The sequence below is a fragment of the Eptatretus burgeri genome, chromosome 5, assembly GCF_056783735.1.
Source record: "Eptatretus burgeri isolate ZD-2024b chromosome 5, Ebu_testis_v1, whole genome shotgun sequence".
In the NCBI taxonomy this organism is placed as follows: Eukaryota; Metazoa; Chordata; class Myxini; order Myxiniformes; family Myxinidae; genus Eptatretus; species Eptatretus burgeri.
Window position 1 is genome coordinate 51,485,665 of NC_140965.1, and position 23,344 is coordinate 51,509,008.

A 23,344-nucleotide genomic window follows, 5' to 3' on the forward strand; every position below is an offset into this window, starting at 1 on the left:
CAGCTTCGGGTGTGGAGGTAACAAAGATATGTATAAAAACACAAAAACGCCAAACCACACTCACCCACAGTTTATGTGACATAGTATACATATGATACATACACGTAAACACATGAACATCATGTTTTAGAGTCTTGGAGAGATTCGCGAGTTGAAATGACGACAGGTGGCGGCGGCCGGCATGTACACACACACACACACACACACACACACACACACACACACACACACACACACACGCACACGCACGCACGCACGCACACGCACACACACGCACACGCACACACACGCACACGCTAACAGAAGTGGATACTTTGAGACCTCTCTGTTCCATCACCTGAAAATCAACCACATGTGGAAATAGCAGCCAACAACAGCAACCTGCATGCACACACACTTACATACACATACATGTACACACGCCCACACACCCATATATATATATATATATATATATATATATATATATATATATATATATATATATATATATATATATATATATATATATATATATATATATATATACACGCACACGTAAAGGTGGATGCTTTGAGACCTGGGAGAGCCCTATTCCACCTTCTGACACCCACATATGGAGATAACAACCAAAGACACACACAACACAAACATGCACACGCAAACATTTTCAAATCAAACTCCCACCTTTCGCAAATTGGGAGAAATATGAATTGGCATTCAAATTTTTGCCCAAAGCCTATGTTTTGATGGTATGCATACCTCGCCATTTTCCAGAGGAACCAAGCGAGAGTAGAAGGAAGTACAGATAACCTCATCGTCACGGTTGTATGTTGGGTTACCCTGTGAGGGCGGGAGGCCATAGCGTCGCAGACACTCTCCCGGAGCAATAGCGTGATATTGCCACGGCTTGAAAGTCACATTGTCCAATGAACGCTCCAGAATCCAGTTTCCAGGACGTGGAGAGTTGGCCGCCTTCAGAATTACATAGGCTACTTGGAATACCTGAAAAGGTAATTAAAAGTAATATCAAAACAATCAAGGCAACAAAATGCAAACTCACAGATGGGTGACAATGTTCAATGAGCACAAGGTACTAATGTACAAGCTATCTGGTCTTCAGAGGTATCAGTCTTGTTGGACTTCTTTTGAACAAATGGAGCAAGATCAAATTTCTCAAGTGGCATGCCCTGACAAGAAACAAAGTATTTTTTTTTATAACCAATGATAATAATGCCATCACACCCCATGATAAATAAGAGTTTTGTAATAAGGATATAGAATATGCTTCGAGGTAGCATTTTCTCAGATACTTTTCTGGTCACACAGGAAAGATTTATGTTACCTTTGGATTTGATGCAATACTTAAAAGGAACTTGCACGCAGGAGGTAGCCGTTAGTCCCATCAATCCAGCATTAGCATTGCCAACTTTGATTGTTTGTTCATGCTCTATCCTTTTAAATGCTTAGCATCAAGCAAGGAAGAAGCAAGTACCATTTTTCGAAGTCTTTGGTATGACTGTTGGGATTTAAACCACTGATGTCCAAGACGAAGAGAAGATGCTCTAACCATGATGCCACTGAGTCTGGTGAGAACACCACTGCTGCTCTATAACCATAAGCAAAGTACCTGCCCTGCAGGTGGTCTCCTGCTTCAAGTATGCAACACGTTCTTCTGATGCATACCTTTATTTGGGTGGTGGGGGGGGGGGGTGAATAGGCAACTGACAGCTCTGTGTCAGCAAAAATTTTTGATACACTGTATAAAACCCAGATTAAGTGCATGAAGCAAAAATATACCTACTGCTATACAAGTCAAAACACCTCACTGCACTGGAAAACAATGAGACAGGAAAACTGCACTGAAAATGATGGAGACTTGTAATACCCTCCACTACCGAGAGGTGACGCTACACAATACTGATTTACATGGAAAATTGCATCCTTGCCAATCACCCCTACCCCCTACACCCCTCCCAAAGATAAAAACACTCCGATACATTAATTGGGGTAATGCTGATCCTCTGTAGCAAGACTGAATGTAATTGGAACGGAACTGTAGGAGGAGTAGCGCAACAAACAAACCCACAAACACCGGTCAGTGAATTATAGTAAGGATTATGCAACTTGATCTAAAGGAAAAGACAAACAAAACTGGCCCTATTCCAAAGAGTACATTTCACTTCACAATCCAAAAACATTCATCAACTCGAGGGGGAGCACTCGGGAGAGTGCAAAACCTCTGCCGCCAATACTGCTGGGTCACTCAAGTGAACTCTTCTTCTTCTTCTTCTTCTTTCGGCTGCTCCCGTTAGGGGTCGCCACAGCGGATCATCCGTATGATCCACTGTGATTTGGCACATGTTTTACGCCGGATGCCCTTCCTGACGCAACCCTGGTCGCCTCTTACGACACAGGGATATGGTACACCTATTTAACCGGGGTATACACCGGCCCAGTATACTGGTACTCATTTCGCCGACCTCGGAAGGATGACAGGCTGAGTCAACCCCCTGGTGTATTAATTCAGTTGCTCAACGGGGCTTGAACTCAGGACATTTTGGATCCCAAGCCACTGCCCTCACCACTGCGCCAACACCAGGCTACGGGTCACTCAAGTGAACCTTATATCTTATTCATTAAATATGATGTCAACAGTGCTGACAGAGTTATAGTTCTTTTCTCCAACATTTTTTTTTGGGGGGGGGGGGTTGGAAATCACTTAAAACATGTAGAAATGCAAAAAAAAGAAATCGAAATTTTGTTGAAAAAAAAAGTTGCAAAATTTTTTTTTCTCTTTTAATTTTTTTTTTGGGGGGGGGAGGTTACAAATCACTTAAAATATGTAGAAATCAAAAAAAAAAAATTTTTTCTCTCAATTTTTTGGGGGGGTTGGAAATTACTTAAAACATGTAGAAATGCAAAAAAAAAAATGTTTTCTCTCACATTTTTTTTTGGGGGGGGATTGGAAATCACTTAAAACATGAAGAAATGCAAAAAAAAATCTTTTTTTGGGGGGGGGTAACAATTTTTTTGGGGGGGGCGTTGAAATCACTTAAAACATGTAGAAATGCAAAAAAAAAAATTTTCTCGAACTATTTCTTTTTGGGGGGGGGGGCAAGTCCAAAATTTAATGGCATGATCCTTGGACCATACCTAACCCCCCCCCCCACCAAGTTTCGTCGAAATCCGTCGAGGAGTTTTTCCGTAACACTGTTCACAAACAAACAAACAGAAGGGGGTGAAAACAGTAACCTCCGTCCATCTTCGAAGATGGCGGAGGTTAAAAATTACCCCCGTGTGGGGGTGACGGTCATCTCTATAATGTTTTTTACCATCATAATCGATGAACCGTTGCCAGATATCTCCTAAAATGACAGACTAGATAGGTTTTGAAAATGGCGACTTTCACAACTTTCGTGACCTCGTGACCTTGACCCTGACCCTGACCTCGAATCCGGGAAAAAATATGTCGTTGGGTATCATTAATCGACCTCGACCCACATACCAAATTTCATCAAGATCGGAAGTAAAAAGTTTTCTTTGTACCGGGAGGTGTTTTTGACCATCTTCCAGGTTACGTGGCGGCCAAACGGGACGGAAATTCAAAAATCTGTCCAGTTAGATACAAGATAATATTTTTTACTATCATAATCAATAAACAGTTGCCGAATATCATGTAGAATGGCAGACTCGATAGGTTTTGAAAATGGCGATTTTTATAACTTACGTGACCTCGTGACCTTGACCCTGACCTTGAACCCGGACAAAAGTTATATCGTTGTGCAACACTCATAGACCTCTACCCACATACTAAGTTTCATCAAGATCGGAAAGAAAAATTGTTGACGGACGGACATTTGGTCCGGCTTTATTAGGTCATCTCGGTAGAGATGACCCAAAAATGTGCAAGCCTTAACCGTAGGCGTTGACCTATAGGCGATTGACACACAAACAGACAGACAGACAGACAGACAGACAAACAGAACAAGAGTGAGAATTGCTTTGAAATACATGGCCGCTACCAGTCCCAATGAATGTTCGGGAGATAAAAAATTTGTTTGTGTTTAACACATGCCCGAGCCGATACCGAAACCAAAGTGAAGAAGACGAAACTCTCTCACGCACCGTTTGGCTCTATTCGGCAAAATAAAAGGAAAAGCAATTTTCATTTACGGATATCTTTTGAAGACTCAAAACCAATAAAGACAAGGATAACAAACCGTAGATAAAAATGAGTTTGCTTTAACACAAACACCACAACCCCCCACCCCCCAACCCTCAGAACCAAAATGAGGACGAAGAAGAAACTCTCGAACTCACCGTGTTTTGTTCGTTTCTCGGTTTGCTTGCCTCTTTCATATTAAAAAATAACCTAATGTACATACATGAAGCAAAAACATGCGTACGGCTTTTGTGAATATATAATACATCCTGGTTATATACCTGGGATCATTCTAATTGCACTGTGCCATGGATTAATATCCAGGCCTCAGGCCTGAGGCCTGCCGATCTGTGCTGCTTCATGCCATGGTGGCGCATGATTAAATTTGGGTGGTGTCAGGTGTTAACCCTTCTCTGGAGGAAAAGAGCATGAGCAGTACTTTTGCTCTGACAAATGGTTAACATGTGAAACATCAGCTTCTCCTTGCTTCACATGGCGGTTCGGATACCCTGATCAATGTCCTGTTGATATCATCCATTGTAGATTCTCATAATAGTCCAAGATGTACTCATATTTTGTTGTCAATACATCAATAAACATAACTAATAAATTAAAATATTAAAATACATCATATATAGCTCAGATGATGTATAGTTATATGTTTTGACAAAAAAATGTTTGTGTCTCTTGGACTATTATGAGCATCTACTTTGAAGAACATTATGAAGGCCCCTCAAATAAAGCCAGTGAGAATCATTTTAATGACAATACTGCAGCATTAACACTATAATTAATCACAGTATTAAATGACTCAACACCGAAGAATAATAGGTTCACGTAGACTTTTGATTGGAAACATGAAAAAGTAAAATAGCAATGTGCAGAAATTGTGCAAATATCATCTACCCTGAGAAGGTCGTACAGGAAGTAATATCGATGCTCGTCAAAGCATTCTGGGGGAAACCAAGATCGTGACCGCACTTATTGTGGAACAAAGGTGTCATTAAATTCCTTGTGTTGGAGAACATAAAATCGCTTGTGGGGACCTGCGGAACAGCTGTGCAATGTAAAACGTGACTTCCAGTTCTCAACTCCCACCCAACACCTTCACAAACCCCAAGTCCTCAACCTCCCTCTCACCGAGTTGAAGAATCTCCTTATCATTCCTCATCAATAAATGATTATCTCTCAAACTCTCAAACCTCTCTCCCTCCTCAAAATCCTGGTGGCGTTTAATCAAATCTGTTTCTGGTGTATGTTCCCCCTCCATCCCCTCCCTTACCTCAAATGGCCGCACTGCTGATTCCACACGTGATAAAGCTGAATGTCTAAACTCGGTGTTTGCAGCTAAATCTTGTGTCCCAAACCCATCACTATCTCTACCCACTTTACCCAGTCGCACCCAACTGTCCCTGGACTCTGTATCCTTTTCTCCTGACAAGGTGGAGAGCTTGCTTTCAAACCTCGAGTCAGATTCTGCAACCGGTCCAGACGGCATCAGCCCACGTGTCCTCAAAGCCTGCTCTTCTGCTCTTGCTCACCCTCTCTCTGTTCTATTCACCCTCTCATTTTCCCAAGGTCATCTGCCATCTGCTTGGAAATCTGCTAACATCACTGCCCTGCATAAAAAGGTGCAAAAACAGATCCCTGTAACTATAGACCAATCAGCCTTCTCCCAATCATCAGCAAGGTTATGGAATCCATCATCGCTTCAGACATGAAATCCTTCCTCTTCTCCAATGGCTTGATTTCCAATCATCAATTTGGTTTCAGACCAGGTCACTCTACCCTAGATATGCTGCTACTGCTCTCCCATCAATGGATGGAGGTCCTCAATGCCAGACAGGAAATCCGAGCCGTATCCCTGGACATATCACGTGCTTTTGACACAGTCTGGCACCCTGCCCTACTCACCAAACTCTCTGCCCATGGTATTCAAGGCCATCTCCACTCATGGCTCGCAGACTTCCTCTCCTGTCGCAGTCAACGTGTGGCCCTAAATGGAGTTCTTTCATCCCCTCTTCCTGTGCAGGCTGGAGTTCCTCAAGGTAGCGTTCTGGGCCCTGTTCTTTTTCTGGTTTTCATCAATGATCTCTCGGACTCTCTGGAAAATCCTCTATTTCTCTTTGCCGATGACTCAACCCTCTGCCGTACCATCTGTCATTCCTCAGACCGGCAAGCAGCAGCTTCTTCGCTCACTGCAGATCTGGATAAAATCACAAACTGGTCCAACACGTGGAACATGTCTTTCAATCCAGACAAATCTCACACTCTCACTATGTCTCTTCGAAAGGACCGTTTACAAAACCCCCCATCCACTTTCTCAACAATCCTCTGGAAGAAGTCTTTTCTTTCAAGCTTCTGGGTCTCACTATCTGCCATGACCTTTCCTGGGAAAGTCACATTTCCAACCTTGCCTCAAAAGCCAGTCGCCGACTGGGAATCCTCCGTCGTGCAAAGTCCTTCCTCGGCCCTCTTGAGCTCCTGACCACTTACAAAGCTTTTGTCCGTAGCCTGATGGAGTACTGCTCTCCCCTCTGGGCTGGTGCTCCTGCCTCCCACCTTTCTCGACTTCACGCTGTCGAAACCAGGGCTTTTAAGATCATTGGCATCTCCCGCAATGAAGCTGAGTCTTTGGGCCTCTCACTCAATCACCGCAGGTTGGTCGGTGGTCTTTCTGTCTTCTACCGACTCCTCTCCAGCCTTGCCCCCCTGCTCTCTCTGCGATTTGTCCCAACCACATTTCCACAGGGCGCTCAAGGTCCGCCAACAACCCCCTTCTGGTAAAACTACCAAAATCACGAATCACTGCTCATCTTCACTCTTTCATTCCTCTTTTTTCCCGCCTTTGGAATAAACTTCCTCACTCTATTCTTTCCCATTCTTCCCTTCAGGCTTTCAAAACAGCTGTTCACCACCACCTCTTATCTTCCCCCATCCAAATCCTCGATCTTTTCTACCCCCGATAATCCACCCAAGCCCACTTCCTTCAATTCTCCTGCTTTCCTTCCTGAAAGTCCCTTTAATGTCCATCTTCCCCTCGCCATGTTCCCCGTCCCATCCCCATCCCTCTCCCTTCCACAGTTCACCTGTGTCTGTTCCCCAATGTTTTGTCCCTTCCACTCCCGCCCCTCTTGTCTCATGCCTCCTTGCTGTGAGTTGTGTGTTAGCTCTCATACGAGCCTCGACCAAGGTATACAAAAAAAAAAAAAAAAAAAAAAAAAATCTCAGTATTGGGGTGTATTTTGTATCACTGACGATGTCGAATTATAGGGTGTTCACCACGTTGGGAAAAGTAAATATATCTATCTATAATTCCAGCAATCTGTGTGTGTGTGTGTGTCTGTCTGTTTGTCTGACTGTCTGTCTGTCTGTCTGTCTGTCTGTCTGCGACCGCCGTTTCTCGACGACCACCAGTCCGATCTGATTGACACTTGCCAGGAATATTGCCGGGGCCCCGCGGATGTGCCTTTTCGAGGTTTGATATCGATCGGACAAGCGGTTCCCAAGTTACGGCCATTTATCTGTCGACCAATGACAAGACACGGTGCTATGACATCATGAATGACGTCACAATTAATGGGTTTTTTTTGTTTTTTTTGCACGATCGATGGTCCGATCTGATTGAAACTTGCCAGGAATATTGCCGGGGCCCCGCGGATGTGCTTTTCAAGGTTTGATATTAATCGGACGAGCGGTTCCCAAGTTACGGCCATTATCTGTCGACTAATGACAGGACACGATGCTATGACATCACGAATGACATCACAATTAATGTTTATTTATTTATTAATTATTTCTTTTGCACGATTGAAACTTGCCAGGAATATTGCTGGGGACCCGCGGATGTGCCTTTTCGAGGTTTGAGAGAGAGAGAGAGGCTGCACATACTGGCACTCACCTACAGGCACGCACCTACGGGCACACACCTACGGGCCCGTACTAGTAAAATAAAACACGTTCACATCCTCCCAAGCTGCATGTGTTTATTTACTTCACATATTAGATGAATTCCATGTCCCTGCAAATGTGAAATACAGCTTGCTGATAATATCCTGCACTTGCACACTATTCAGCTTTGAAAACTCATGCAAAAACCAAAAGTCTTTTTCTATTAAAGACCACAATTTTGAGTTGTCAGTGACTTGAGTTGTCACTCAAGCGAACATAAAACGTGTTAAGTTTTAGCGAATCACCGGATTACTATTCATGAACTTGGCGAAATAGATGCCAGTGTTGAAAGTGTGGATACAATAATTTATTCTCACTTGATATTAATTAAGGTTAATGTAGGTGAATATACCAAAGGAATTCACATGCGATCAAAAGGGAACTCACACCTTCCTAATCCAACCCTCTTACTTACTGATTTCAGTGTTTCCTCCTCTTTTTTCGGTGTGTGTGTGTGTGTGTGTGTGTGTGTGTGTGTGTGTGTGTGTGTGTGTGTGTGTGTGTGCCTCTGTTTCTCTCTCGTTAATTTCCTTGTTAGTTGTACCCAAATGTTGCATCGCGACCCCACTGTCAATTTAACTTTGCTCTTTCGTGAGCCCTGCTCTTGCAGAGAGAGGAAAAAAAAAAGACAATTCTTTGTTGCCATTCCAACAGAACTCCTGTTGAGCTCCCAGATGGAGAGGGAGATGATTTATTAAAGAAGATTGTGACATGTGCTGAGACCTGGGTTGCTAATCTTTAATCACATGTTGAAGTCAAACAGCATGAAGCAGAAATATTCTTGGTCCCCATCAACAACAAAATTAAATGTTTATCAGTCAGCCTGAAATATTCTGGAAATAGTATTTTGGGACCATAACAGTTCACTTCAAATGTAATTTTGAGACATTCACTCCAAATATTCAGGCATTCCACCAAGCTTCACTCTATTGTTTCTCTTTTTTTTCCCATTGGTGGAACTGCCTTGGGATGGTTCAACACTTCCCTCCAGAACTTCAACAAGTTAGTACAGTGCACCAACATCTCATTTCACCGCCATTCGTACCTGTGATCTTTTCTAACCCCATTAACCCCAACTAATCCAAACCTCTTACTTGCAGGCGAGCGTCTTTCCTCCCCTCCTTTCGAATCCTCTTTTTTGATACATAATCGAGGCTAGTGGAAGAGCTCGAGCAGAATGGAAGGGAACAAAATGAAAAGGGGGAGACAGCAACAGGAGAGTGCGAGTGAGATCAAGGGGAGGGGGGAAATAACCCATGTGGGTGAACAAGCTGTACACGAGGTGAATGAAACACAGCAAGAAGAGGAAGCAGAAGTTGGGGATGAAACAGAAAAGGAACAAACCAACCGACAAATGAAAAAAAAACAAAAGGAGGTGAGGGAAAGGAAGTGGGGGGGGGGGAGGAAGAGGAATCACAATAACCTGGAAAAGGGGAGTGCTTGGGAATGGTGTCATTTTGGGTAGAAGAGATCATGAGTATGTATGGGGGGTAGTGGGCTCTACCTGAGGTAGTGGTGAACAGCTGTCTTGAAGCCCCGGAGAGAAGAATGGGATTAAATAGATTGGGGAAGTTGGTTCCACAGGTGAGATAAAAGAGGAATAAATGAGTGGAGGTGAGCAGTGAGCCTATATTTTAGGAGTTTAATAAGAAGAGGGTTACTGATATATCATTTTCATCCTGAAGAAACCTGAGAAGGATAGACCCAAGAGCAGGCAGACAGTGCAAAATCAAAAAAGAGGCAGTAGAATACAGAGAGGCCATGAACCTGTCTGCAATGTGAAAGCGACAGACCTAGACATTCAGCTTCGTCTTGAGAGATCCGAATGATTTTGAGGGCCTTGCTTTCCATGGCATCAAGAAGGCAATATGTGAGGCAGGGTGCCAGCCCAAAGGGGTGAGCAGTACTGCATCAAGTTGTGAATGAAAGCCATGCAGTTCAGACTGGGTAAGGAAAGATCTTGCACGATGAAAGATACCGAGTCGGCAGCCGGCTTTGGAAGCCATCTTGGAAATATGGTCTGCCAAAGTAAGATGATGGTGAGGCCCAAATGTTTGAGTGAGTTAACCTCTTTAAGTGGATTCTTTAGAATGAAGATGTGAAGGTTTGTCAGACGGTCCTTTCGGAGAGACAGGTTGAGTGTGTGGGATTTGTTGGGAATGAGGAATAAAACTAGGCCCAAGACAATACCTTTCCATACTTGACAGGGAGAGGAGATGACAGGATCCTGTTAAGAGCTACACACTGAATATGAGAGTGGAGGAAGTCAGTGACCATGAGAGGAGGTAGCCTTGGATGCCATAAGCAGAGAGTTTGGAGATCAAGGCAGGGTGAAAAACTGTATCAAATGCTCGAGATATGTCGAGAGAGACGGCCCTAATTTCATTTCTGAGATTGAGGGCTGCCATTAATTGTTGGGAGAGTAGAAGCAGTATGTCCAAGTTAGAATGACCTAGTCTGAAACCGAACTGATTATCTGAGATTAGGCTTTTGGAGAAAAAGAAGGAATTGAAGGCAACTGCAATAATAGATGATAAAGCCTTGCTTATAATTGGATGCAAGCTAATAGGCCTGTAGTTAAGAGGATCCATTTTTGCAGCATGTTTGTATATTGCAGTGATGTTGCCTAACTTTCAGGCAGACAAAAACTAACCGAGAGAGAATGAGAGTGAACATAAAGGGCAACTTGCAGTCACGGTCAGTCAGCTCGGGTGAACTGCCAGTCTCTGTAGTGCTGAGGCAGCTCTGGTAATAGCCAGAGAGATGTTGACTCAAAAGCACATCATCAAATAAACCTATTGGAGTAGAAGAGAAACAGGAGACATTTGTCGGAAAATTAGTCATTACCAAGTCCAGAAGGGAGGATGTGCCATTGAGAGAAATCCATGTCAGAAAGTTCAGAGATTGGGTGAGGCCCATGAAGTCACAGAGGTGCTCTGCTGTAAAGCCATGGCTGGTTGAAGAGGTACCAAAACTCAGCCAATTTGCATGGTGACATTAGACATCACTGCTTCTGAGGAAGAGAGAGTTGAGTTTGGTGGTTATAAGATGGTCCATGTTAGCAGAGAGGGCGATGTAAATAGAGTCATCGCTGTTCGGAGGATGGTTCAGCAAGCAGACAAAGAGGTGGTGGTTGTACTTCATTTACCTCACAAATCACCTCGTTGGAGGTGCTGGTTGTATTTAGTTTTTCGGCAGCCAAAGGTACCCTTGGGAGTTTGGAGGGGGAATGGTCGTACGTGGACAGTGGGAAATGGAGTTCTTGATATAAGCTGCAACTCTGCCACCAGAACAGGTTTCAAGCCAGTTGAACTGGAAAAGACAATACCCAAGGAGAGACACCGAAGAATCAGGGACTTCCTGTTGGATGAAGGATTCTGTTAGGCAGATAATGTCAGGCTTACCAGTGGCAGCTTGGATTGAGAGCTCTGTTAAAATGGAATGAAGACCTCTGATGTTGGAGGTCCATAGAGTTAGGGATGGTGGCGGAGGTGCTGTTGGCAAGGGAGGGGAAGAGGGGAGGGAGGATCATGGAGAGGGGGAGGTGGGAGGATATGGAATGGGACATGGAGAGCATGGAGGGGGCAGGATGCGAGGAAAGCAGAGAGGGAATGGGTCACTGAGAAGTGGAGAGAGAGAGAGCGAGACACTTGGAAGTGGAGAGGGAGGGAGACGCTGGGAAGTGGAGAGGGAGTGTGACACTGGGAAGTGGAGAGGTACTGGGATGCTGGGGAAGCAGAGAAAGGGTGGAACACTGGTGAAGCAGAAAGGAGAAAAGACGGGCTGAAACCCACAGATGATGGAAGCCGTCTCAAGAAATGACTTTGCTGCAGGATAGTGCTCACCATAACATAATGAATGTGACCACTACTACTCCAGAGGATATGGTTTGGGGATTGCTGAATCATCTCCCACACAGTTCAGACTTGTCACATTATGATTCCACATATCCCTTTGGACCGCAATCATGAAGGCATCAAATGGCTGCATACCCACCCCAAAGATTTATTCACAGGTATCAAGGCAAGACAACATTGAGAGGACAGTTGTGTGCATGTATCCGAGGAATACATTGAATAATAAGTGTTTAATCAAACTCTGTGTACATTAATTTTACAGAATAAAAAGTCCATACCCACCTTGAAACGACCCTCGCGTATTTGAGGCACACAGAAGGTGGGGGGTACTAAATTGCAAGAATAAAACTGAAGGGAAGGAAAGGAAGGATGGTGGAAGTGGTTATGTGAGGTTATTAGAAAATATTCAAATAAAGGGAGAAAAGGAGAGGGGGAATTTAAGGGGAGATGTAGAAAGAGGGAGGAAAGAAACCTGCAGCATTATACTTGTTTACAATGTAGATACTGGAGGAACAGAGCTTTCACAAGATTTTGAAATAGTTCGATACACCTGTATATACAGTCCTATCTGAACTCAACATCAGGTTTAATGGTAATTGCGCACAACCAACCACTTTGTACATAACAGACAGTGAAAAGTGCATCCCATTATGGTGTTTAAAAACTGCACATTGCTGACCAGACACGTCACCCGTACAATTGCTCGACCAAACAGCTGCACCTTGTGGCACTCCCAAAATGGCCACTCCATGCTGTTACCTCCTACAGCAATGGTCTTTCCTGGGGAGCTGCAAATAACTTGAGCTGGTATATTTTGAGCAGGAATGCTTAGTTTACATGTGAACACAAAGTTCTCTTTAGCTGAAAGCTTCGACTTTCTACTTCGCAAAAAGCATTGTCAATATAATTACAGCACCTCATGAAGAAGTACCTCTTTACTTCGATGACTGATATTATGTTTATCTCTGCCACAGAAGGTGAAGGAGGTTATGTTTTCACGCTTCCTCTGTCTGTTTGTTTGTTTGTCTGTTTGTTTGTGTGCAGGATATCTCAAAAAGTTGTGGACAGGTTGGGTGTGTGGTACGGACTAATTGATTCGATATTTGGGAAGATCCGAATCCAGATCTGGATACGAGATTAATTTAATTTTCAAAGTGATTCGTCACCATTGAGAAATAGGTCCAAAAACGATGCAGAGCAGATATTTCAAAAATGTATCGGGCCCGATTATGTTCTTGTGGATCAGGCAATGCATCATGGTGGAGGTACACGCTCTACCGAGTGCCCTTCTAGTTTTCTCATGTGTTTGGTTCATGCTAATACAGTCAATTCTCATCAAAATTCATCATCCTCGAGATAAATTTTGCTGACATCTGTATTATTAAGGAGTGTCTGTCTGTCTGTCTGTCTGTCTGTCTTTCCGTCCCTGAACTACTCTATCAGTTTTGGGACTAGCCCCACCAAACCTTCTGTGGAACATTTTGGAGGTCCCGGCTGGTGATCTAAGGTGAGTCGGAAGTTTCACAAATACCTCAATACAATTATGATTTTGAGTTTCGATCCATACGAGCTGCTCCCGATCTAGATGTAACCAAAAATGGTGTTTATCTTCATTTACCTCACAAGTGTTTGTGATATTCTATTTTGTTAAATTAATGGTGTAGTATTAATTTGTCTGCGTCGGAGTGGCCACCCATCCAGGACTGTACCCAATAGCCAAGGAGACTACTGAGGCAGCACCAACGCTCTGCACAGAGTATGGTCCTGATGGATGGATGGATGGATTAATTTGTAATTGGAATGAGGGTGTTTGGAATTAAAAATATAGAGAGATTGAGTTTAAGGGAGATTCAGGAAATTAAACAAGGGTTTCCATGACATTCGCAGAGTCAGCATTTTCAGATTCTCCATGACATCATTGAAATACTTCCTTTACCTCTCGAGTGTTTGTAATATTGCATTTTGTTAAATTAATGGCTTAGTATTAATTTGTGATTTGAATGATGCTGTTTGAATGAAAATATAGAGAGGTTGAGTTTAAAACAAATTGAGGAAATTATGTTAGGGGTTCCATCCTTGGCATTCACGGATTTGGCATTTGTCGTTTTGCTATTTTTTGCCCAAGTCCTTCACGAACTGGCTATGCAGCGGCTGTTCAGCCCCAACCGTGCATAGGGTACCTCGTGAGTAATAAATAAATTCAATAAACAAATGAATAGTTTTTTGAAAAAAGTTGCTCCTATTTTAAAAATATCAAAAAACATTTGATTTTAAACTAGCAATGGTACCCAACACTGCAGGACAATGCCGGGTCTCTCCTCCAACCCTTTCCCTCCCTCCACTCTTCCACTGCCTCCAATCACCACATCCCCCTCCCTCCTCCCACCTCCTCCCTTTCCCACGGAGGAGGAGGAGGAGATTGGGACCATACTCCATGCAGAGCATTGGTGCTGCCTAAGCAGTCTCCTTGGCTATTGGGCACAATCCTGGACGGGTCGCCACTCTGACACAGAATACCAGCATGCTGGCACTCATTTTGGCGACCTCGGAAGGATGACAGGCCGAGTTAACCCCACCTGGTATTAATTCAACAGCTGAGTGGAATTTGAACTCAGGACCCAAGGATCCAAAGCCCACCACCCTAACCATTAAGCCAACACCAGGCATACATATTGAGTGATAAACATTTTATTTATCAAGCTACAAATTATTGAACAGAAATATCAACAAAAATGAACACATTATTGAAATTGTATTGGGGAAACAATATTGAATGTTTTTCCATCAAGGGCCAGAACAAACAAATTGGTGTTCCAAATCGAGATCAGCCCACATGTTGTTGACCATGCGAAAAAGATCTTCAAAATCTGTTTTGTTGTCAGACAATCGGAACGTACTCTCTAAACAACTATATAGGTATACGGATCAAAATTGCTCATTTAAAACATTTGCAATTGAGTGGAAAATTTTCATTGAGTAAATTAATTAAAATATAATTTCAATGAAATACGATACAGAGGGGTCTGGTTGTCTTCTTATTTCCTGTTCAGCACAAGGCTGTGATTAGCATCATTGACTGAGGGTGTGGCTGCATGCTGCTGATGCAGTGCCCCTATAGGTTAAAACAGTAATTTTGAATTTGGCCAGGATGCTGGGGATCGCTCCCCTACTCTTCGCAAAGGACAAAGTGAAGGGATCGTTAATGTCCACCAACTAATTTCAGCATCTGAGAGGCACACACACACACACACACACACACACACACACACACACACACACACACACACACACACACACACACACACACACACACACACACACACACACACACACACACACACACACACACACACACACTGATTAATCACCCTGTCTGTGAAACACCAAAATAACAGTTTATAGCTGGGTTGACATTTGAACCGAGGCAAAACAGCTTGGAGCGAGTGTACGTGTCTCTCGGCCATCCTGTCATGGAGTGAGGATGCATTGCTTTGTAACCACTGAAACCATTTTTAAATTCTCTCTTGAACTTGTAGTCCGCTTGACTCATTCTAATCCTCTACTTTATTTTGGCTTCTAAACTCTGGGGATTTCCCCACAAAGAACCAAGCCGCAGTCGCCACGTCCACTGCTCAAACTGCAGGAGCTTTCGCCTGCTTTCATATTATTCTCGTCGCACTCAATGAAGTTACACTTCGAGAATATTCGTGAATCTTTTCTTCACTTAATATAATTGTCCCAACAGTATAAAAGGTTTAGTTTAATGCTTTGGCAATTTCACATGTTCTTATGTAAATATGAAGAACGTGGAAGCATAGCTTCCTTAAATAGCCTTCCTTAAATAAATACGCATATATGCTTCGTCATAAGAATTGGTAATTTCTTAATATTTTCAGATTTCACTCCAGATTTTGACAATTATTTAGTTCACCAGATCCGAAATCATATTTTCAATATATACTTTAATTTGTGCATGAGAGTTGATCATGTTTCCAAGGCAAAGCATTTTTAGAAGGCCAAATCAAAATGGTAGCTAAGATCCCTGTGAGGTTAAGTTGGGCTGACCAAGGATAAGTCTTTCATGAAGGTAAGCTGTTAATTATCTTCAAAAGGGGTGTTTGAAAATTGGGTATTTGGGTAAATTTATTCATGCACTCCCTTGGAGTTCCCTTTGTATGCATGCAAAGCTTGGGGTCGCTAAGCTTCATGGTTTTGGAGTTATGGAGGAAATACACTCACTGACATTTATTATTATGCTGACGGGATTACAAAAGGGGGAGGGGGGAGAAAAAGAGAGGGGAAGGAGAGGGAGGTTTGGGGGGGAGAGAGAGAGGGGAGAGAGAGGGAGAGAGAGAGAGAGAGAGAGAGAGAGAGAGAGAGAGAGAGAGAGAGAGAGAGAGAGAGAGAGAGAGAGAGAGAGAGAGAGAGAGAGAGAGAGAGAGAGAGAGAGAGAGAGAGAGAGAGAGAGAGAGAGAGAGAGAGAGAGAGAGAAGCATGGGAGGGTGGTGCTGCACCGTATCAGGAGGGGGTGGAGTGAGGAAGGGATAGAGAGAGGGGTGGGGGATGATTGGAGGGATTTAGCAGCGAGAAAATGTTATGCTTTCTGAACAACACACACACACACACACACACACACACACACACACACACACACACACACACACACACACACACACACACACACACACACACACACACACACACACACACACACACACACACACACACACACACACACACACACCCGATATCGGCAATTTTTTGGAAATCAACAGATTGGAGTCAGTGTGATTACTGACTCCAGCACGTACTGTATACAACCCAAAAACCTTGAGTAGCTTTCACCATTATTTTGGGGGAATTTAAACAAACAAATTAAAACACAATGTTGCAATCATATGGACATTTCAAGGAGATTAATTGATTCAACAACATTAATTGTTATAAACAGCTGCACGTGACAGGTGGAAAAAAAATTAGCACTGTAATTTCGAAAACATGATAATACGGCAAACAGCTCGGAAATCTGGTGTTATCAAATATATATATATATATATATATATATATATATATATATATATATATATATATATATATATATATATATATATATATATATATATATTTCTTTGAAACTCACAAAGAGAAATCATATAACCTTTGTAAAGCATACCCAATAATCAATTGCTTTAGAAACAGTCACGAGGACAAAGGAAAACCCGATAAAACCTCCATACGATATGGGATGAAATTTACCATCATGGCGCCCTTAACATGCATGGCATGCCCACACACCTGCAGAGAGTCCCGATAGATCAAAATCTACCCATATGTACCACATCCGTGTGTGCAGTAAATGTAATTTTCTTGTAAGTACTACCTTGTATTGCAACTGCTGAGTGTACATCCTGATTGGGAACCAATATCGTACTGTTCTCGACTGAAGGATGCTCGGCAAGTGGCTTAAGCACTCAAGCAAGCACCCCAACAGAACGCCTGGCTTGGCAAGCAATTACCAATTGCCGTTGATAAACCCGTGCACCCAGTAACGCCAATGAAATGCCCAAATTTGACAAATGAACACTTGTTTAGCAGTCAGAACTGCTGCTAAGTTCAATACTGGAGCTTAACTTTTGTAATTTGGCTTAGTTTAAGAGATTATATCGAGGTTACGGCATGTGCGGAAATGAAATACAGCCAAGAATGCTGGTGTGTCTGAGCATTTATAAGAATTCCAATGTATCCAGCGATTCATAGGTGTCGATAACATGAGTAAGGAGAGTGAAAAAAAAACTTTATCATGAAGAAATTGTTGCAGCCTGTTCCAAGTCAAGGCATGGTTGAGCAGGCCAAAAAACATGGCGGCTTCAGACCCCAGCGAGGTAACCCAGGAATCGCCTTAAGATCCAAAAGAGAGGGAGGTGCAGGATTGTCTGAGAAAGGATATAATTAAATAACACCGTTAATTATCTTCCAAAGGGGTGTTTTAATTAACCCAAACAACCAATTTTAACTCATACACTCCCTTGGAGTTCCTTTCGTGTGCCTACAAAGTTTCAGGCGGATAGGTTCCATGGTTTTCGAGTTATGGAGAAGACCCGGTTCCGGTTCCGGGTTTGGAGCGTCGAGAGGTCTCCTTCGGAGCTCTCTGCTGACGATCTCAAAGATAAGTTTCCGGTCGTTATTCGTCCCGTTTTAACTGTTTATTTTCTCACCTACATGTTACTGTGTGTTCCTAGTTCGGTTTTGTTTCAAAAATCGTGCTATTTTGTGAGTTTTTGGCGACGTTGTCTTACCGGGTGTTTGATGCCTAGGCTTGAAGCTTGAGGCCTAAGCTGAGGCCTACCAGTTCCCCTCGGTGTACGATCGTTTTATTTGTGTTTTCTCCCCATTACCTTCAATTTCTATCTTCCCCACTTTCCTAACGTCCTCCATTTCTCCCAACTAATCTCTCTTTCTTATCTTCAAAAAAAAATAAAAAAACCCACCTTTCTCCTAATTCTTCTTCTTCTTCTTCTTCTTCTTCTTCTTCTTCTTCTTCTTCTTCTTCTTCTTCTTCTTCTTCTTCTTCATCATCGCCTCTTATTCTTCCTCTTCTTCTTCCTCGATTTTTTCGACAACACTTCTATGACCTAATCTGTTGAAAACTCTCTCAAACATTCATAATAATAACAAAAACGATACCTTATACTGCTTCATCTTCCTCTCTCACACATGTGGTACTCTTTACTGTTTCATAATGCACTACTCTTCTGCTATTTTAACAGACTGCTCTCATTTCAACCTCTCCTTCATTCCTTACCTAAAATAATCCAACTGTTACTGTGTTTCTTCTCTCCATTCTCTGAATTCGCCTTTATTGCATCCATCAAGAATTGTGTTAAATCGCATCTCTGACCTAAAGCTTTTAAAAACCCCAGTTTGCTATAAATGTTCGCTTTCCATCAACCATTCTTTTTTTCCAACTTCAGTGCCAACTCACCCGTCTTACCCCTCACTCTCACAGCAACCATCCCACTCTTCTCCCTCCAAGCCTGCCTCTCACCTCTCTCAAAAATTCCCCCCTCACCTTTGTCCCACCTTTCATCCCCCTCAAAGTTGCCCCCCCTCTCTCATCCACAAAGCTGCCTCCTTCCACTGCCCTCTCACCTCCATCTCTTCACTCCACCTCCTCAAATCCTCAACTGCCTTCTTCCCCTCTCTTGTCCCCCCTCACCCCCAGCACCACAGAGCTTTTTCTCCTCCTCATCCGGCCCCCTCCCCTAGCTATTCTGCAATCCCCCACACTCTTTCAACAACCCTCCTTGCCCCACCTCGTCCCTTGTCCTATCCTCCCCCCCACCCACTGCACCCAAAGCCTCCTCCCCTACCTCTTCATTAAAAGTGTGGACCTCAAATATCTGGGGCCTTCGCTCAAACCTTTCAGATCTTTCCATACAGGTTGCCACTGACAAACCAGACATAATCTGCCTCACAGAAACTTTCCTCCCCCAAGAAGTGTCTGACTCCCAAGTATCTCTCCCTGGTTACTCCCTCCTCCGGTATGACAGACCTGAGCCTCGTCCTGGTGGAGGAGTTGCTCTCTTCATCAAAGACTCTATTCCTCACTCTCCATGCACTGCTCTCACTCCCCCAAATCCCCAGGAATACCTCTGGCTGCGGCTTCCCCTCCATCCCACCTCATGTTTATATGTGTACTGCACAATCCACCAAACAGTGATGACTCCATCTGCACCTCACTATGCGAAAACATGGACCATCTTCTATCTTCTCATCCAACCTCTCTCTTCCTTTTATGTGGTGACTTCAATTGTCATTATGCCAGTTGGCTAGGTGTGGGTACCTCTCTCACCTGTCATGGCACCTCAGCAAAAGCTTTCTGCGACTCATTGGGACTGACTCAATCGGTCAACTTCCCGATCCGGATCTCAACCAATGGTACTCCATCTCTTCTGGATCTGATTATGACAAATTTCCCTGACAATATCTGCTGCTCTTCCTCCGCTCCAATCGGTTCTTCTGACCACGTCCTTGTCAAAGTGGACATCTCTCTGGCTATTATCAGAGAACCACCTCACCGCCGTCAAGTCTGGCATCTCACTCAAGCTGACTGGCAGGGTCTCCAAGCAGCCATAAAACTTGTAGACTGGTCTCCTATCACTACTTTCTCCAACATCAACTCATCCTGGGAATTCTTTCAAAGAAACTTGCTCTCCCTCATGCACAGATTTATCCCCTCTCATCTTCAGTTGTCGTACCCTTCCTCCTGCCCTTGGTTTACTGAAGCTTGTGGTGAGGCAGTTGTCCTGAAACAACTTGCCTTTGCCTCATGGAAAGCAAACCCAACTGAGGGCAATCTCAGTTCCTTCCATAAAGCTCGGAACAAGTGTGTATCTACCCTCAGGAGAGCCAGAAAACAACATCTTTCTCATCTCAAGTCTGAACTCTCAAACCTCTCTCCCTCCTCAAAATCCTGGTGGCGTCGAATCAAACCTGTTTCTGGTGTATGGTCCCCCTCCATCCCCTTCCTTACCTCAAATTGCCGCACTGCTGATACCACACGTGAAAAAGCTGAATGCCTAAACTCGGTGTTTGCAGCTAAATCTTGTGTCAAAAAGCCATCACTTTCTCTACCCACCTTACCCAGTCACACCCAACTGTCCCTGGACTCTGTGACCTTTTCTCCTGACAAGGTGGAGAGCTTGCTGTCAAAGCTCGACTCACATTATGCAACCGGTCCAGACGGAATCAGCCCACGTGTCCTCAAAGCCTGCTCTTCTGCTCTTGCTCACCCTCTCTCTGTTATATTCACCCTCTCATTTGCTCAAGGTCATCTGCCATCTGCTTTGTAATCTGCTAACATCACTGCCCTGCATAAAAAGGTGCAAAAACAGATCCCTGCAACTACAGACCAATCAGCCTTCTCCCAATCATCAGCAAGGTTATGGAATCCATCATCGCTTCAGACATGAAATTCTTCCTCTTCTCCAATGGCTTGATTTCCGATCATCAATTTGGCTTCAGACCAGGTCACTCTACCCTGGATATGCTGCTTCTGCTCTCTCAACAATGAATGGAGGTACTCAATGCCAGACAGGAAATCCGAGCCGTATCCCTGGACATATCACGTGCTTTTGACACAGTCTGGCACCCTGCCCGAATCACCAAACTCTCTTCCCATGGTATCCAAGGCCATCTCCACTCATGGCTCGCAGACTTCCTCTCCTGTCACAGTCAACGTGTGGCCCTAAATGGAGTTCTTTCACCCCCTCTTCCTGTCCAGGCTGGAGTTCCTCAAGGTAGCGTTCTGGGCCCTGTTCTTTTTCTGGTTTTCATCAATGATCTCTCCGACTCTCTGGAAAATCTTCTATATCTCTTTACTGATGACTCAACCCTCTGCTGTACCATCGGTCATCCCTCAGACTGACAAGCAGCTGCTACTTCGCTCACTGCAGATCTGGATAAAATCACAAACTGGTCCAACACGTGGAACATGTCTTTCAATTCGGAAAAAATCTCACACTCTCACTATGTCTCTTCGAAAGGACCGTTTAGAAAACCCACCCATCCACTTTCTCAACAATTCTTTGGAAGAAGTCCTTTCTTTCAAGCTTCTGGGTCTCACTATCTGCCATGACCTTTCCTGGGAAAGCCACATTTCAAACCTCGCCTCCAAAGTCAGTCGCCGACTGGGAATCCTCAGTCTTTCAAAGTCCTTCTTCGGCCCTCCTGAGCTCCTGACCACTTACAAAGCTTTTGTCCGTAGCCTGATGGAGTACTGCTCTCCCCTCTGGGCTGGTGCTCCTGCCTCCCACCTTTCTCGGCTTCACGCTGTAGAAACCAGGGTTTTTCGGATCATCGGCATCTCCCGCAATGAGGCTGAGTCTTTGCGCCTCTCACACAATCACCGCAGGTTGGTCGGTGGTCTTTCTGTTTTCTATCGTCTCTTCTCCAGCCTCGCCCCCACCTCTCTCTCTCTCTGGTTTGTGCCCACCACATTTCCTCAGGGCGCTCAAGGTCAGCCAACAACCCCCTTCTGGTAAAACTACCAAAATCACGAATCACTGCTCACCTTCACTCTTTCATTCCTCTTTTTTCCCGCCTTTGGAATAAACTCCCTCACTCTATTCTTTCCTATTCTTCCCTCCAGGCTTTCAAAACAGCTGTTCACCACCATCTCTTATCATCCCCCATCCAAATCCTCGATCTTTTCTACCCCCGATAATCCACCCAAGCCCACCCACTTCCTTCAAATTCCCTGCTTTCCTTCCTGAAAGTCCCTGTAATGTCCATCTTCTATTCCCCATGTTCACCATCCCATCAGTCTCCCTTCCACAGATCTCCTAATGTGTCTGTTCCCCACTGTTTTGTCCCTCCCACTCCCGCCCCTCTTGTCTCATGCCCCCTTGACGTGCGTTGTGTGTAAGCTCTCACACGAGCCTCGAAAAGGTATACAAAAAAAATAAAATAATAAATAAAAACCCCACACACACACACTCGTATGGATAGTTATATGTCAGACCATTACTGAGGAAATTCGAACAGCACTCAGTGGAGTATGCCTGGTGTTGGTTTCATGGTTAGGGTGGTGGGCTTTGTATCCTAGGGTCCTGAGTTCATATCCTGCTCAGCTGTTGAATTAATACCAGGTGGGGTTAACTTGGCCTGTCATCCTTCCAAGGTCGGCAAAATGAGTGCCAGCTTGCTGGTATACTGTGTTGGAGTGGGGACCCATCCAGGATTGCGCCCAATAGCCAAGGAGACTGCTTAGGCAACACCAACGCTCTGCATGGAGTATGGTCCCAATCTCCTCTTCAGTGGAGTGCATACCTCCGCCAGACTGAAGACTTTACGTTTTGTATTCCACTGATAGGACGGATCTGGGTTCGGACCAGAACTAAAATTCAATTGACTCGTTCTTGTGAAGAATTTAATTGACTCAATGGTGAAGAATCACATAGATCCGGATCCGGATTCAGGTCTTCACCAAAATCGAATCAATTCTTCTTTTTTCCATACCCAACCTGCCCACCAAGTTATGTCTGACAGAAATCCTGCTATATGTCATTTTTAGCTCTAATCCCTGAAATAACTTTTTAAAATTCTCGGATCCGTATCGTCACCAAAATCTAATCATTTCATCCTTGTCACACACCAAACGTCTCCACCAAATTTCGTTGGAATCGGTCCACAATTTTGAGATATCTTGTTCACAGACAAACAGACAGGGGTGGAAACAACCTCCAGCCACCTTCGGTGCTGGAGGTAATAAACTGCAGCGAACCTTAAAAGATTATTTACTGTTTGCTAAGAATTTTACCATTGGAAAGGGTTTCATTTCCAGCATAATCGGGCAACATAGTTTTCTTAAAATAAAAAATAAACCAATGTC

At 43.9% G+C, this 23,344-nt stretch overlaps 1 protein-coding gene across 3 annotated transcripts in view; it reads right to left on the reverse strand.

Annotated features, from left to right (window-relative positions):
* LAMA2 (laminin subunit alpha 2) overlaps positions 1-23,344 on the reverse strand; it is a 413,990-nt gene that overhangs the window by 313,745 nt on the left and 76,901 nt on the right. For all 3 annotated transcript variants that reach the window (XM_085881857.1, XM_085881856.1, XM_085881855.1), the window contains exon 4: positions 742-984. In XM_085881857.1, the coding sequence (XP_085737983.1) occupies positions 742-984 (243 nt within the window). The remainder of the gene's footprint in view (positions 1-741; positions 985-23,344) is intronic.